Source organism: Nycticebus coucang, chromosome 18, assembly GCF_027406575.1.
Source record: "Nycticebus coucang isolate mNycCou1 chromosome 18, mNycCou1.pri, whole genome shotgun sequence".
In the NCBI taxonomy this organism is placed as follows: Eukaryota; Metazoa; Chordata; class Mammalia; order Primates; family Lorisidae; genus Nycticebus; species Nycticebus coucang.
Window position 1 is genome coordinate 43798024 of NC_069797.1, and position 15868 is coordinate 43813891.

General features: G+C 48.9%; 2 protein-coding genes across 8 annotated transcripts in view; one reads left to right on the top strand and one right to left on the bottom strand.

Moving 5' to 3' along the window:
* On the bottom strand, positions 1-4268 carry LOC128570147 (uncharacterized). Of its 2 annotated transcripts, none has more exons than XM_053569121.1 (2): positions 3806-4268; positions 1-210 (listed from the first exon to the last, which is right to left on the bottom strand). In XM_053569121.1, the coding sequence occupies exons 1-2, from the start codon at positions 4266-4268 to the stop codon at positions 155-157; spliced, it is 519 nt and encodes a 172-aa protein (XP_053425096.1). In that variant the 3' UTR covers positions 1-154. The 2 variants fall into 2 exon arrangements, with proteins under 2 accessions (XP_053425096.1, XP_053425097.1); XM_053569122.1 differs by lacking the exon at positions 1-210 and adding an exon at positions 2599-3482.
* MTMR4 (myotubularin related protein 4) overlaps positions 715-15868 on the top strand; it is a 27362-nt gene continuing 12208 nt past the window's right edge. The window contains exons 1-15 of one of the 6 annotated variants that reach the window (XM_053569104.1): positions 715-836; positions 2002-2040; positions 5995-6084; positions 6434-6550; positions 7144-7226; positions 9753-9913; positions 10032-10128; positions 10308-10421; positions 11156-11352; positions 11594-11722; positions 12243-12354; positions 12873-13068; positions 13298-13483; positions 13564-13734; positions 14193-14347. In XM_053569104.1, the coding sequence (XP_053425079.1) occupies positions 2038-2040; positions 5995-6084; positions 6434-6550; positions 7144-7226; positions 9753-9913; positions 10032-10128; positions 10308-10421; positions 11156-11352; positions 11594-11722; positions 12243-12354; positions 12873-13068; positions 13298-13483; positions 13564-13734; positions 14193-14347 (1811 nt within the window). In that variant the 5' untranslated portion in view covers positions 715-836; positions 2002-2037. Of the gene's footprint in view, positions 837-1567; positions 2041-2448; positions 2591-4081; positions 4341-5994; positions 6085-6433; positions 6551-7143; positions 7227-9752; positions 9914-10031; positions 10129-10307; positions 10422-11155; positions 11353-11593; positions 11723-12242; positions 12355-12872; positions 13069-13297; positions 13484-13563; positions 13735-14192; positions 14348-15868 lie in introns of those variants that run through there. The other 5 variants (XM_053569106.1, XM_053569103.1, XM_053569107.1 and 2 more) reach the window with 5 other exon arrangements.

Consider the following 15868-nt stretch of genomic DNA (forward strand, 5'->3'; position numbering starts at 1 on the left):
AGAGAGGGAGGGGTGACGAACCAAGTCCTTGAGAGCATCCTGTTTCCCCCTCCCTTTACAGATCAGGAGACTTCAACTAGCTAGTAGCAGTTTCAGTCCAGGTCCTATCTCTCGGACAGGAAATTTTTATTCAGAACTGGCGGCACAGCGCAGGTCATAAAGAACGGCAGGGTCGTTCGCCGATAGATAAAAAGAGCGGGTTGAAGGAACCTGTTAAGATACAGAAAAAGGGAAATCTCTGGGTCGCCAGTTGAAGAAAACCGAGACCGCGCTCCATACCCAGCCCTCTGCCCTTCCCTGGCCTGCAGGTTTTTCTCCCATGGTGCCTTTGAGACAGGATGACCGCAGCGAATCACAGGAAGTAGCTGTAAGTCTTGCGCCCCTACAATGCCCCGCCTCCAATTGCGCTACCATTAAGCGACAGGCCGCCCCCACTTCCGGTCCCCTGGAGCCGTATCCAGTCATCCCCTGTTTACTGCTCCCATTGGCTACCGCAGGGACGCGCTGTGATTTCCCATTGGTCGCGTCTCCTCCCCACGCGTTGCACCTCCTTTTTCCAGAGACAGACTCGTCTTCTGGCATCCGATAGGCTAAAGGTTGGGAGGGCGTCTGCCCTATTCGACTAATGAACGGTATGGAGAGTGAGGGCGGTGGCTGCGTGGTGAGAGGTAGGGCGGGACTTGGTGTGGCCATTGGCCAGGGCGGGCACAGGCCAGAAAAACGATTGGCTGAGGAGAAGGGCACCGTGGTGGGGTCGGGGCTGCGCGGTTTCAGCCGCTGCGGGAGACGGAAGTGGCGAGAGCGCGGCCTTGGAGGGTCGGGCGGACGCCGCCTGGGTGAGTCACTGTGCCCCGTGTACTGCCAGCCTGGGAACCTCAACGACTGCATCTTACCCGGCCCCCACCAGCTTTCCCGAGTCCCGCCTTCTGTCATTTGGGGCTCCGCCTCCGAGTCTTTACGCTCCACCCCTAGAACCTGGGCACCTGGGCTCCCCTGTCAGCCTGGCCCGCCCCTTCTGCCCACCCCTCCCCACCCCCACCGATCAGATCTTAGGTCCGGAAACTCTGGGCTTCCCAGGACTGGTCTTTGTCCTTCCTTTCCTCCGTTTTCCTGGGGCTGCGTGCCAGTGAGCGGTGAGGCAGCACCTCTGTCTTGCTTCTTGCGGGCTCCCCCTTGAGGGAGGGTGGCTTGGGGAAGAGGGTACTGTGAACAGGGAGGCATGTGGGACCACAGATGAAGGACTCTTATGCACTGCTCCTGAGCGTAGCAGGCATGAAGGAAAGTGTCAGTGAAACCTGGGCCTAGCTCCCTAAGTGGTCCTAGGAGGCTGCATCCTGAAATCTTTTATTTGGGCTCATTTGAAAGATTCTGACAAAAAGGCCTAGGATGGCTGATTATGTTCCTGTTGTGCGGGCTCCTCCCCATAACCTCTGCCCCACTTGGTGTCAAGCACGCTCATCAAGACCTGTCCAGCCTTGCTGCCCTCTGATCACAGGTTGTGGTCCCCTCCCTCTTGTCCTCTGGACTCTGCCCCCAGTAAAAAGTTCAGGTGGGTGCTACTCCCAGACTCAGAGACTGACAGAGCATTCCTGTGGATTCAGGCCCCCAAACAGGGCCAAAAATGAGTTCCAGTTGGGTAGCCTTTGTCTCTTCAGTGTTGGCAGTTCTGCTTTCACACAAAGAACAGGGTTTGACGTGTTCTACTTCTTCTGAGTCTGGGAATCAGGACTCTTAAGTTTTGCCGAATACTCTTGGATGACACTCATTCCTGCTTTAGAACTTTATGGCTGACTTCATGCCCTGCAGGATCACTTGTTGCTTTCTCCCCACATAGCTCCCATTGCCTCTCTCTGGCCTGGTGACTTGTGGGAGAGATTGGATTCTCTGTGATAGAGGAGAATAAGAGCTGTAGAGAAGTTCAGGGTAGATGTGTGGTATTTGTTGATTCCATGGTGATGAAAATGGTGTTCTTTACTCTTATGTTCCTCTGTCTCCTTATAGTGAGAAGCAGGCAGCCAGGACCCTCACCACGGTAGAATGGTGAGTACTCTCCCTTTCCTAGACCAATGTATATTTCTGTAATCTTTGTGCCTTTCTCAGTGAAGCTGCCTCACCTCTTGAGCTTCAGCCTACTCTGTTCAGCTCCTAAACTGGTTTGTCTGCCCTGGAGATAAAATAGTTTCTTTTGATTGCAAAACGTCAGCCAGCATACAGCACTAGGAGCCTCTAGAAGCCTTTTTTCTGCATGTGCTATGCCACACCTTCCTCACACTTCCTACACACCACTGGCTCTCTTAGATCTTCATAACAGCAATCCTCTTGGGGTTTTTTTGGGGGGTGGGGGAGTGTCTCTGGAAGAATGGAAGAATCACTGTGTTCTGGTCTAAAAAGGCAGGGGTTCTTTATCTCAGGATCCTGAACTTATAGTGGGTCCTTTGAATATTGTAGGTGTTATACCAGCAGTAACTCCACAAAAACTGTGGGGGTTTCTCCAGCTCCAAGGTGCTGCGTCTGTTAAGCCAATGCTGGCAGCAGCTGACTGAATATCTACCAAGATACCATCTTCAGAATGCTCAGGATATCAATAGAGGTGTTTTTATAATGATCCTGTAAATTTTCCATTAACCTGTAAACTGCCTTTCTCTCACCCCAAGTTCAGGGAACCCCTTAACTCTTGAAACGTAGGAGGAAGAAGCAGTGAGCTAAGAAAGGAGTAGAGAGATTCAGGCCCTGGCTCAGACCAGACCCTTAACCTGGCTGCATCTCTTCAGTTTCTTTCAGGTGTCCTCTATGCTTAACGACAGGTTAAAGAATTCAATTGATCATAGGATTTCCTCCCTTTCTTCCACAGACATGTGGATGTATGGTGTGTACTGTATTAGTTCATTCCCTTCTCAGAAACCCTGCTGGTCTTGACCCCCACCAACTGGCTTGGAAGTACTCCAGGCTGGGGGGCCCCTCCTCAGTCTGTAGGAAGGCCACAGTCCTCTCTTTTTCTCTTCAGGGACACCCTGAAAAGAGCATGGGCTTCAGAGCTAGCCTTATGTAATTTCAAATGCGAGCACCACCACTTAGGTAAAGTGCATACTTTCTCTCTAAGCTGGAGTCTCACCAGTAAAACAAGAGAAGGCTTACTTCAAAGGGGGAGTTCAATGGTTTTAGTGAGATGATGTTTGAAACTGCCTGGCTCATGCTAGATGCTTAATGAAAAGTTATGTTTTCTCTCATTTCTCCCCTCTCCCAAAATAAAGCAAAAGCCCTGGTTTCTGAAAGTTACCAAGCACAGGAAGTTTGGGGGTCCAGCCAGCTTTATCTGGGACTCTAGGTGACATTTTGATCCCCTTATCTTTGCTTCTTATTCCTTAGCCCTCTACCCAACTTCCCGCCTGCCCACCCCTGGGTTTCAAGTTTTGTTTTTGTATAGCTTCTGTGATCCATACTTCCAGCTCTTCTCTTTCCCAGATTAAGACAATCTTTCTCCCCTAAGAAGGAGGAGAGTTGGTCAGGGGTTTGGGAAGAAAAAACTCAGAGGATTTCCCTTTTAGGAGTGTGTAACGACTAACCAGGCTAGTATCCATTCTAAGAGTCAAAAAGGGTTTAGTGAAATCAGGGGATTAAAGGACACTTAATGGGCAGGGGTATGGTAGGTAGTGGTTTTGGAGAGTCAGGAGGAAGAGTGAAACTGGAAAGGGCATGAGGTGGAGATAGGTTATTTCCAACTTGGGATGCAGAGTAGGTGTGGGGGGAACTCAGATGAAGGGAGGGCATAGGGATGGTTGTGTGAGACTGGGGGAGGGTGGCTCACCTGGAAAGAGGGAAATGAAAAGATGTAGGCGGTCTTGCTTTCTGTTCCCATGCGGTCTGAGAGAGGTCCCACAGCCGTGACTCCCGAAAGCCCCTAGATGTCCCCGAGGATGCTCTTCTGCGCCGCCCGGGGGCTGCGGGGAGGGAGGAGCTTGGACTTGTAGGCGGGGCCCCTCAGAACCTCCCCGCCCCTGCCTCCCTTCCCGCCCCTGCCTCCGCCTTCCAGCCGCGGCCTCGGGCTCTCCCCTCTGCTGGCTCCCCTCCCTTCCGCGCTCGTGCCGAAGGGCGGAGCTGGGCCCGCTCCATTGTGGAGAGGAGAGGAGAGGCGCGAGGTAGCTGCGCCGAGGCCCCGCCACTAGCGCGCTCGACTCCTGGCCGCCGTCGTAGCTGCACCTGGCGGGCCCCGCAGCCGGGATGCGGCGGGCGCCCGGTGCTGGCGGGCAGCGCAGCGGCTCCGGGGACATGTGCGCTGGCCCAGATCGCCCGCGACCATGAGCCTGACCGCCCGCGTCTCCTGCTCCATGCTTAGCTGCTTCGTAAGTGCCAACCCCGCCTGCAGGGTACCAGCGGGCCCAACGGTTGCTGCACCCTGCGCGGCGTCTAGGACCAGCCCTTGAGATACCAAATTTCAGCCCAACCCCCTCCCCAGGTCCCCAAGCCCAGCCACGAACGTTTGGAGGCAGGAGAGGGAGGTTAACCCTTTTCTTTCTTGGACTTGCTTCGATCTCCTGGGTGCTGGGGGTTGTCGACAGCCTGGGATGGAAATTCTGTGGCCCATCATAGCCCCGCAGCGACTGCCCTTGACTGCAGATCCCTAGGCCCCGCCCTGCAGGGGTACATCCCTTTACCTCCGCCTCTCCATCTTGGTCCCACCCGCTGCATCCTTGCTTGGGGATGTGGGATGTGGCTAGTAGGCTGTGGGGGCTGGTCGGGGAGCATTGGATGTCTGTGAGCTGTCTCCTGGGCTTCAATCCCTACTCCCTTCCACCATTCCGTCCCTCACCTGACATGCCAGTCTGTTCTCCTTCACTGTCCCTCAGACAGCCTCTCTTTTCTCCATCTTCCCTGCCTCTGCAGGGCTCCCTACCTCTGCATCATTCCTACTCCTCCTCCCTGGCTAACGCTGCTTCCCAGCTTCCCCCATCTGTCCTCTCAGATGTCCCCCGCCCGCCCCGTGGGTGTCTGCCAGGCCTCCTCTCACTCTCCCCTGGCTGTCCTTGGATCTCCTGGTTCCTTGGAGGCATGTGGATCCCCTCTTCTTCCTTCCCTGGTGGTTAGGAGGGAGTTACTTCTGCTTGCCCTGGGTATTCTTTAGGAATTCCCCTCAGAACAGCAGGTGGGGCAGGATACTTGGCAGGTAATGGGGGCTTGTTAGCAGTGTGGGCCTAACAGAAAGATAAGCCCAGCTCCAAAATACATCCTCCTTTTGAAACGTCTCTGAAGGCCCTCTAGAGGCATGGGACTGAATCCCCCCACCCACTCCTCTTTGTCTCCTTCACCCATCAGATTGAAGCTTCATTGATGGCAGGTGCCGGATTTCCCTCCTTTCTCTATAACCAGCTGTCACGCCTGGTCCCCTGGCTCTTTTTCCTCAGGACAACACTTCTATCCCTGCTCTTGTCTTACCCTTACATTAGTCTGCTTTTCTTTAGTTTCCTCTCCTCTTCCATTTTTAAAATTATTATTCTTCAGGAGAGTCCCTCTTTGAAGAGTGCAGATTCCCAGTTCCTCCTTGGCCCTCTCTCTTTACTTAGGTCATAGGCTTGAGAAACCCTTCCATTGCACCCTTCCCTGCCTCCAGCCAAGTCAGGTCTCTTTTCCCCTTTCTGGTGACCAGAACCTTGTGACGTATATGTGGGGTTTGAGACAAGCCTGGGCAATGTAACAAGACCCTACCTCTGAAAAAAGTAAAAAAAAAAAAAAAAAATTAGCCTTGCATGGTGGTGCCTGTCTGTAGTCCTAGCTGCTCAGGAGGCCAAATCAGGGTTGCTTGAGCCCAGAAATTTGAGGTTGTAGTGAGCTGTGATTGCACCACCGCATTCCAGCCTCAGTGATAAAGTGAGACCCTGTCTCTAAAAATGAAAAGTATATGTGAGGTGTTTCTGTAGATTTATTGGTGAGGGATGGGAGCAGAATGAGCCTGGTATGCCAAGTAGTGCCTGGTGACTTAGGACTATGGCCTTCCTATAGGGTGAGGAGGGGCCCCCCAGCCTGGAGTACATCCAAGCCAAGGACCTGTTCCCCCCCAAGGAACTAGTGAAGGAAGAGGAGAATCTTCAGGTAAGGAGGAATGTGGGGCCCAGGGTGGGTGGTCCCTGCCCAAAACACCTCCACCCCCACCAAAAAAAAAATCTTCAAGGGAATCTAATACTGGAGCTCTGCCTTCCTGCTCTCTGGTCTCTAGAGGGAGAGGGGGGTCTGTCTGCATGTATATTATGGAGTCTTTGGCCCCGGGGAAGGAAAGACAACTTTCCTATACAGTTGTTGCCTAGTGCTGTTACCATGGAGAGGATTCTTCTCTCCTGTCTTGGTCCACCTTTCCCAGAGGGGATCCCACAGAGCAGGGGCTGTGCAGGAGAACGAGGGGGCGATTTACTTTTGGACTGAGGGTTCCTCTGGCCTTTGGCAGGTACCCTTCACAGTATTGCAGGGTGAGGGAGTGGAGTTCCTGGGCCGGGCAGCCGATGCCCTCATTGCCATCTCTAACTACCGGCTGCATATCAAATTCAAGGACTCTGTCATCAACGTGAGTTTCTGTGTTGTTCTCCCATACCTAAGTTAGAATCCCTGTGAGTTTCAAAGTAGGATTGTTTCAGTGTGCTCTCTGATCATGTCTCCAATAAAGGTATTCCTTTCTCTTTTTCACTGGCCTTGTGTTTTCTTGCCTCGTTCTCCCAACTATAGATCTGTCTTTCTATTACTGGTTCATTGTCCCTTCCCCTCTTGTGTCTTCTCATTAGTCTATTGATGGCTCATCTAAGGGGCACAGTGGCATTGTTGGAAGAGTATAGGCTTTGGAATCAGGCAAACCTGGGCTCTTTTACTGTACTGCCTCTTACCAGCTGTGTGACCTTGGTCAAGTCACTTGAGGCTTGGTTTTTTTTCTCCTTAATATGAGGTGAAAATACCTGGTTTGCAGGGTAATTGTGATTATTGTTTGGGGTCACATTTGTAAAGGACCCAGCACAGTTACCAGGCACTTAACAGGCCCTCAGTAAATGCTGGTTCCTTCCTGCTATTGATATATTAGTACCTGGTCTGGGGTGGGACTTAGGAGTGGTGCCACATGGAAGGGGTGGGGGTGGGGGCTCTGAGCTTCAGTTTGCCTTTCCTTTGAAGGTCCCCCTCCGGATGATTGACAGTGTGGAGAGCCGTGATATGTTCCAGTTGCACATTGCCTGCAAGGACTCCAAAGTGGTGAGGTGAGAACAATAGGGCCTCACTCAAGTCCCCTGATCCCAGTGTTGTCCAGACTTCTCTGCTACAGGGTCTCGCTGGTGCAGGAGAGAAAAGATACTGTGTCTTACTTTCCCCATTTGGAGAAAAAGGTGAAAACCCTATTCTGCGTTGGGAGGTCAATTTATCAACGTATAGTATCTTGACCTGAAAAATGGGTATAATGCTTAGTTCATGGAGTCATTATAAGGATTGAATGAGATAATGCATATGAAAGCACCTAGGATAATATCTGGCATAAGGTACCTACATTATTGTTGGTTCATTTATTTATTTGCTTAACAGGTATTTATTGAGTACCCCACCCTATTTATGCCAGACTGTTGTAAGCAGGGAACAACAGACACAACTTTCAGCCCTCATGGAGCTTATATTCCAGTGGAGAGAAACCAACAGTAAATAATAAATATGTGAAATGATAAGTGGAAAGGAAAAACGTAAGGCAGGGAGAGGGGATATGGAGTGCTATGGAGGTGAATATTGTGGGGGAAATAAAAGTGATCAGAGAAGCTGGACCTAAAAGGTGACATTTGAGTCAAGACCTGAAGATAATGACCTGTGGCCACTTGGAGGAAGAGTTCCAGACAGAGGGAACAGAAAGTATGAAAGCCCTGAAATGAATATGTATCTGTGTCTACAGATTAGAAGAATAGCAAGGCAGCTGGTGTTGCTGGGGTGTGTTGACATGGGTAAGGGTCATAAGGCATGAGAGCAAAGAGGGGGTGTCATACTGGTAGTCATAATGACTGGCTTTTAATTTTAGGGAAAGGAGTGACATGATCTGCTTCACGTTTTAAAGAATCACTCTTGTTGCTCTAATAAAAATAGATAGAAGAGATCGGGAGCAAGCACAAAGGCAGAAGCTGGAGACTAGTTGGGAAGCTATTGCAGTTGACCAGGGGAGAGGTTGTGGTAGCCTGTCTAGGGTGGTAACAGTCAAAATGGCGAGAAGTGGTTAATTCTGAGTATATTTTGAAGGTAGAGATTTGCTGACAGACTGGATATGAGAGAAAGAGGAGCCTGGGATGACCCTAAGGATTATCATAAGGATGCCCAGTTTAGATAGAGCCATGTGCTAAGGTCTGTGGGGGATTCAGAAGAAGAATCTATATTGCCCTTCCCTTCACGGAGGCTGAAGTTTAGTTGCTGAACAAAGACTTAATATGTGGCAATGTGCTATGGAAAAATTTATTGCTGAATATCCCAAGCACATTAAGAATCAATATGTCAGGCCAGATGTAGTGGTTCATACCTGTAATCCTAGCCCTCTGGGAGGCTAAGGTGGAAGGATTGCTTGAGGCCAGGAGTTCCAGACTAACTTGAGCAAGAGCAAGACCCCCATCTCAACAAAAAATTAAAAGATGAGCCAGGCATGGTGATGTGGGCCTCTAGTCCCATTTACTAGGAAGGCTGAGGCAGGAAGATTGCTGAAGCTCAGGAATTTAAGGTTGCTGTGAGCTGGGATCATGGCATTGCATCCTAACCTGGGCAACAGAGTGAGACCCTGTCTCCAAAAAAAGTAAAAAAGAAAAAAGAAAAGTGTCAATGTATGGCACCTGTGGCTCAGTGGGTAGGGTGCCGGCCCCATATACCGAGGGTGGCAGGTTCAAACACGGCCCTGGCCCTCTAAAACAGCAATGACAACTGCAACAACAACAACAAAAAAAAAAATGAAAAGAAAAGAGTCAATGTATCTGTGGGATGGAGTAAGCTAGGAAGAGTTCGGGGAAGAGGTGGGTCTCAAACTGTCCTCAAAGTGTTAGTAGGATGTGGCTAGGCAGAGAGGAGAGATTAGCAAACAGAAGGAAAATAAGGCTATGGGAATAACATAAGCAGGACTTCCTGCCTGAAGCAGAGGGTCTGTGTTAGGGAATCATGAGAGGTAACTTTGGTTCGATAGGTTAGGGTCAAGGAGTGCAGACATTCAGGGCCATCTGGTAGTGTTTAGGTTTGATATAAGAAGTGGTGGGCCCATTAGAGGGGATAAGTATGTCTCAAACACAGGAGTTCTTGGGAATAGAATTATCACAAGAGATGACTTCTCTTGGTTGTTGGCCAGTGTCCCTGGTTCCCTGCAGGATCCCCATTGCCTCACCTCCTGTTTCACAGTCTCCTTTACAGTCTTCCTGCGGCCAGGATTTTTTTTTTAAATTTATTTATTTATTATTTTTTTTGTGGAGACAAAGTTTCACTTTACTGCCCTTGGTAGAGTGCCATGATGTCACAGGACTCACAGCAATCTCTAGCTCTTGGGCTTACGCGATTCTCTTGCCTCAGCCTCCCGAGCAGCTGGGACTACAGGCGCCCGCCACAACGCCCGGCTATTTTTTGGTTGCAGTTTGGCCGGGGCTGGGTTTGAACCTGCCACCCTTGGTATATGGGGCTGGCGCTCTACTCACTGAGCCACAGGCGCCGCCCCCGTGGCCAGGTTTTTGACCCTTATGGCCACCTATTCCTTACCTCACCCAGGCCTGTGGTTTCTTGCCTGGCAGGTGCCACTTCTCCACTTTCAAGCAGTGCCAAGAGTGGCTCTCACGGCTTAGCCGGGCCACAGCAAGACCTGCCAAGCCTGAGGATCTCTTTGCCTTTGCGTACCATGCCTGGTGCCTGGGGCTGACTGAGGAGGACCAGCATACCCACCTGTGTCAGCCAGGTGAGGCCAGGTTATTTTCTTTGGAAGATTGCTTCTTGTCTCTTGGTTCTTATTCCTCCTCCACCCCTTGGGACCTTGGTGCTGTGGTAGGCTAACAATCATGGGGACTGTGTTTCAGGGGAGCACATACGATGTCGGCAGGAGGCGGAGCTCACGAGAATGGGCTTTGACCTGCAGAATGTCTGGAGAGTCTCACATATCAACAGCAACTACAAGTGAGAGAGCAGGGGTGGAGGACCAAAACACCAATCCAGACCCAAACCTCTTCCACATTTGCATAGTGGGCACCGCTCCTGGGTCTCTCTTCCTGGTCCCTTCCCACAAACCACCCGCTGGGGTCTTGTTATCACATGTCTTAGACCCAGTTTGGTGACCCCATCTGATCTCTTCTCAGATTGTGCCCCAGTTACCCCCAGAAGCTGCTGGTTCCTGTGTGGATCACAGATAAAGAGCTGGAGAATGTGGCTTCCTTCCGCTCCTGGAAGCGGATCCCTGTAGTTGTGTACAGGTGAGGGGAGAACAGGAAATAGGCAGGCTGTCTTTTATGCAGTAAGAGTCACAATTGGTTTTCAGCAGGCTAGTTGACTGTGGGGAAGTGTTTGAAATATTCAAAGAAAAGCTGCCTAAGCTTTTGGGGTGTTTAGTCACTTTTCCCCTTTTTTAGTGGGAGATATATGTTGCATATAAAACATTGCATTAGTACAGAGCTTGGCAAACTGGTCTGCAGACCAAATTTGGACTATAGCCTATGAGCTATGAATGGGTTTTACATTTTTAAAAGGTTATTTTAAAAAACAAAGAAAATACACAGCAGAAGTGGTTGTGACCTACAAGGCTGAAAATTTATTGTTTGGTTCCTTACTGAAAATGTCTGCTAGCCCCTACACAGGAAGATTATAGCTAAAATAGAGTGAGACAGGTAGTAACCCTGAGGTTTAGATTTTTTTTGTGTTCTTGGCTCTGGCCTTGTTCTCCTGCTGGTGTCTATACCTGAGCAGGTGCTGTGCAGATTTGATAAGTCAAGGTCACCTTGGGAATACAAAGCCCAGTTACGAAAATGTGTGTGATAGCACTTTGTAGACTATAAAGCCTTCTAGAGATGTAGGGGCTTTTGGTTGTTATATCATGGCCTGGATGAGTTGGTAGTCCTTGTTGTCTCTGGAGACCTTGATCTGGCCCCCTGAGGGTAGGCCTCAGAGTCTTTGAACGCCAAGGGCATTACAGTTTTTTCTGTTTTTTCAGACACTTGCGAAATGGAGCTGCCATTGCCCGCTGCAGCCAGCCTGAGATCAGCTGGTGGGGCTGGCGCAATGCTGATGATGAGTACCTAGTCACATCCATTGCTAAAGCCTGTGCCCTGGACCCGGGGACAAAGGCCACTGGGGTGTCCCTCAGCATCGGGAATAATGATACCAGCGAGGCGTGTGACACTGACTTCGGTAACGTGTGGATGGTGCTAGTCTCCCAGGGAATAGGCCCCCTCCCTGGCCTTATTGGCTCCCAGGGAGTCCCCAGTGAGAAGATGGGAAGAAGGTGACAATACACAGGGTGCCTGGGGCCCTGCCTTTTAAGGAAGTGTGAGGGGTCTCCAGTGGCATGTCCTTCTCTTCTTAGAGGGAGTTCCACAGGGCCAGAATGAGGCTGGGTAGCTGGCTGACCCAGGGTCTTCTTACTGTGTAGATTCCTCTCTGACTGCATGCTCCGGGGTGGAGAGCACAGCAGCCCCCCAGAAGCTGCTGATCCTGGATGCACGATCCTACACAGCAGCGGTGGCTAACCGGGCCAAGGGTGGAGGCTGTGAATGTGAAGGTATTACTGCTATTCCACTGTCTGTAGCCAGCCTGGCTCTGCTTGGCTTTGGTGAGGAGGGGGTTGGGGGCAGCTTGTGTAGTGGAAAGAAACAAACCTAGCTTTGAATCAAGACTTTGCCACTTATTAGTGTGACTATGCTTAAGTCACTTATCTGTCTAAGCTTTATTTTCTCATCTATCAAAGGGAGATGATACATACCTTGCAAAATTGTCCAGTTGATTAGAGGTTGCATATATAAAATTACTGGTACAGAGCAGCTATTCTTTATTGAGAATTTATTATATATTATCATTCTTAGTACTACTATCATCAATTGTTAGTTTACTGTTACTATTACTAGTTTATGGCACTTGAGTATCCAGAGATAAAAATGCGATTCAGATTTCAAGAGTGTATTTAGTTCCTGTCCTACAGTGTTCTGTCTTGCAGGGAAGCTTTGTCCAGCAGAGCCACTTCTGTCCTGGATGCCCGTTTGCAGGATGTACTCTTATATTCCACTCTCCTCTCATGTCTATAGAGTACTATCCCAACTGTGAGGTCGTGTTCATGGGAATGGCCAACATCCATGCCATCCGGAATAGCTTCCAGTACCTCCGGGCTGTGTGTAGCCAGATGCCAGATCCTAGCAAGTAAGTGTTCCCTGCTTCTCCCTCCCACCTCATCCTTCCCACCTCATCCTTCCCACCTCATCCCTCCCATCTGATCCTTTCCTTCCCATCCCTCCCCAGTACTTCTCATCCTTGGGAGATTGGATGGGCAGATGAAAAGTTTAGAGGTACAGTAAACCTGGGTAGAATTGGGTGCAATGCTCCAGTTCCAAGAACACTTCTTTCATTTCTCAGCCAACACTTTGGCACAGTCACAGGACACTGGATTCCTTTTGCTTAGATGAGTAGTCTTCAGAGAACTGGGGAGAGAAAGTGGCTACATGTGCATGTGACCCCTCCCAGTTCCTCTCTTGATCCTAAGAAGCTCTTATCTTCCTCAGGTCCTATCTTTCCTACCTTCCTGCTAGATAACTCTTGGCCAAAAAGGCCGTGGGTTGGACCTTTTAGTTTCACCTTTCACTGGGGACTTTTTTGGATACAGCTGGCCGTGGGTGGTAGAGAGACTGTTGGTGATGGACTTGATTTCTCCTCCTCTGTAGCTGGCTGTCCGCACTGGAGAGTACCAAATGGCTGCAGCATTTGTCAGTGATGCTGAAAGCAGCTGTGCTGGTGGCTAATACAGTAGACCGTGAAGGCCGGCCTGTGCTGGTACACTGCTCGGATGGCTGGGACCGCACACCACAGATAGTAGCCCTGGCCAAAATACTACTGGACCCATATTACAGGACGTTGGAGGTATTGAGAGAAGTTGGGTGGGAAAGACCAGAAGGAGTACGGGAGGAGAGGTATTGAACCCCTGGATCTATCATGGGGATCTGTCAGTGGAGGACATTGGTGGCTTTGAGTTCTGTTCTAGGTTCTTCAGTCCTATGTTTTTTGGAAGCTGCCTGCTTCCTGTGTTGGGCATTTCCCAGGGGAGTAGTACACAGGCCTACACTTGGACTGTTTCTTTTTTTTTTTACAGGGCTTCCAAGTGTTAGTGGAGTCTGACTGGCTGGATTTTGGACACAAGTTTGGAGATCGCTGTGGCCACCAGGAGAATGCAGAGGACCAAAACGAACAATGTCCTGTGTTCCTCCAGTGGCTTGATTCTGTTCATCAGTTGCTTAAGCAGTTCCCCTGCCTGTTTGAATTTAATGAAGCATTCCTGGTAAGTCTTAAAGCCTGTGACCAGAGCAGGGGGCCGCACCAGCCTGAGGCCCCCAGGTACAAGCTATCTTGGCCCTCTAGGTGAAACTGGTACAGCACACCTACTCCTGCCTATATGGCACATTCCTGGCAAACAACCCCTGTGAGCGAGAGAAGCGCAACATCTACAAACGGACCTGCTCCGTGTGGGCTCTCCTTCGGGCCGGCAATAAGAACTTTCATAACTTCCTCTATACACCTGGCTCAGACATGGTAAGTCAGAGCCCTTTTCCTGTAGGTGTTACCTGGAAAGCTATTGGGAGAAGAGTCTGAGTCAGTGGGGAGAAGGTGGACCCAGCAGCTTAGGGAAGAAAGAGGAACCAGACCAGGCGAGGTGGCTCACACCTGTAATCCTAGTGCTGTGGGAGGCCAAGGCAGGTGAATTGCCTGAGCTCACAAGTTCAAGACCAGCTTGAGCCAGAGCGAGACCCTGTCTCTAAAAATAGCTGGGTGTAGTGGCAGGCGCCTGTAGTCCTAGCTACTTGGGAGGCTAAAGCAAGAGAATCGCTTAAGCCCAGGAGTTTGAGATTGCTGTGAGCTGTGGCACTCTACTGAGGGTGACATAGTGAGACTCTGTCTCAAAAAAAAAAAAAAAAAAGAAGAAGAAGAAGAAACAGGAATTGGAAAGGGCTCTGACTTACCAGAGTACTAGTGTTGGGCTGCTTTCCTAGGTCCTGCATCCTGTGTGTCACGTCCGAGCCCTGCACCTCTGGACAGCTGTTTATCTGCCAGCATCATCTCCATGCACACTTGGGGAGGAAAACATGGATCTTTACCTTTCCCCGGTGGCCCAGAGCCAGGAGTTCTCTGGCCGTTCTCTGGACAGGTAAGAAAAGCCATTTTTGCTCTTTCCCTCTCTGTTAGGAAGGCAATATCTGTTTTCTGTCTTGCCTAGATGTCATTCTCTTTCTCTAATGAGATATTTAAAAGCAACTTTTTGAGTCAGTTGAAAGAGAAATTTGGCTCAGGACTTGTAGCTAGTCTGGGGTGCACTGTGTATTTTCAAGGTTTTCTCTTAAGATAAGATTGGATACTTTCTTTCTTAGAGCTTCTGTCACCCTGTGTGCATCCACAAGCAGGGGAGAGGAGAACAAAACAGGACTATTTTGGGAAGGTTTGTGGGAATGATCACTGATATAAGGCATGGGGAGGTGGCTATCTTAATAACAAACTTTGCTACATCCAGCAGTATCTTCCAGAAGCATCTGACTCTCAGGGAAATTGGTTCCAGTAGGAGGATGGCTTTGCATTATTCCCTCAGAAAAAGGCCAGAATTTAAAGGGAGAAATAAAGTTATCCTCTGACTGAGTTTTGCAGAGGGAAGTAGGATGAGAGTTGGTAAAATTACTGGGGTAATTCATATCCTTTATTAAAAAAAAAACAAAACAATATAAAAGTAGAAAATGATGATCTTTTCTTATAATCCTTATCTCTACAGTTATCTACTGTTAATACTTTGTGTTCTTCCAGATGTTTCTATAGATGTACCACATTCTCACACACTTATATTCAAACATTTTTTATGAACACCAGAGATTTTTTGCATATTCTTTTTACTCTCTTATGTGTTCTGCAAATTGTTTTTAACCATTTTGTATTAGATTGTCATCCCATGACAGCACATGTAGAACTACTTTATTGTTTTTTTGACTTCAGAGTAGTCCAAAATTAGAGTGCATCATAATTTATTATATAACCAGCTGTCTATTGGTCATTTAGGTAGTTTGTTTTTTTTTTTGCAGTCTTTGGCCAGGGGCTGGATTTGAACCCACCACCTCTGGTATATGAGGCCGGCGCCCTACTCCTTGAGCCACCGGCACCACCCCATTTAGGTAGTTTTCATTTTTTTTTTTTTATCACTACATATGTTCACATTTAATGAGCATCCTTATATGCCTTTTTTTAGAAAAAGCATCCTTATGCCTTTTTTAAAAAATTGTGAAATACACATAATATTTACATCTAAATCCTTTTTATGTGTACAGCTCAGTAGTGTTGCCTTAGAAGTGTATCTTTGCTTTGTGCTAGTATTTCTGCCAGATAAATTCCTAGAAATGAAAATGCGGTGTTCAGGGGATATGTTTATTTTAAATGTTGATATTTGCTTATTGGCTGAAGGTTAAAGTTAAAATATAATATATGTCATTGGTTAAATATCATAAAGGAAAACAACAAACTGACATCCCAAATTATTGGTTTTAAGGTCTTTTGAACTGAGTCCAGGAGATTGTACATAGGCTTTTGGAACTCTGTGATTTTCTCATTTCCCAGCCGATGTAGAATTTGAGTATAGGTTCATACATTTACTTTTCCATTCACAGTAAGTTCTGTGATCCATTTACCAATC

Excerpts from the sequence above, each read along its gene's own strand:
- LOC128570147 (XM_053569122.1), bottom strand. The coding sequence starts at position 4,268 with ATGTCCCCGGAGCCGCTGCGCTGCCCGCCAGCACCGGGCGCCCGCCGC. Across the intron at positions 3,483-3,805 it reads TTTCATTTCCCTCTTTCCAG|GGGAGAAAGATTGTCTTAAT; the intron begins GTGAGCCACCCT and ends CCTCCTTCTTAG.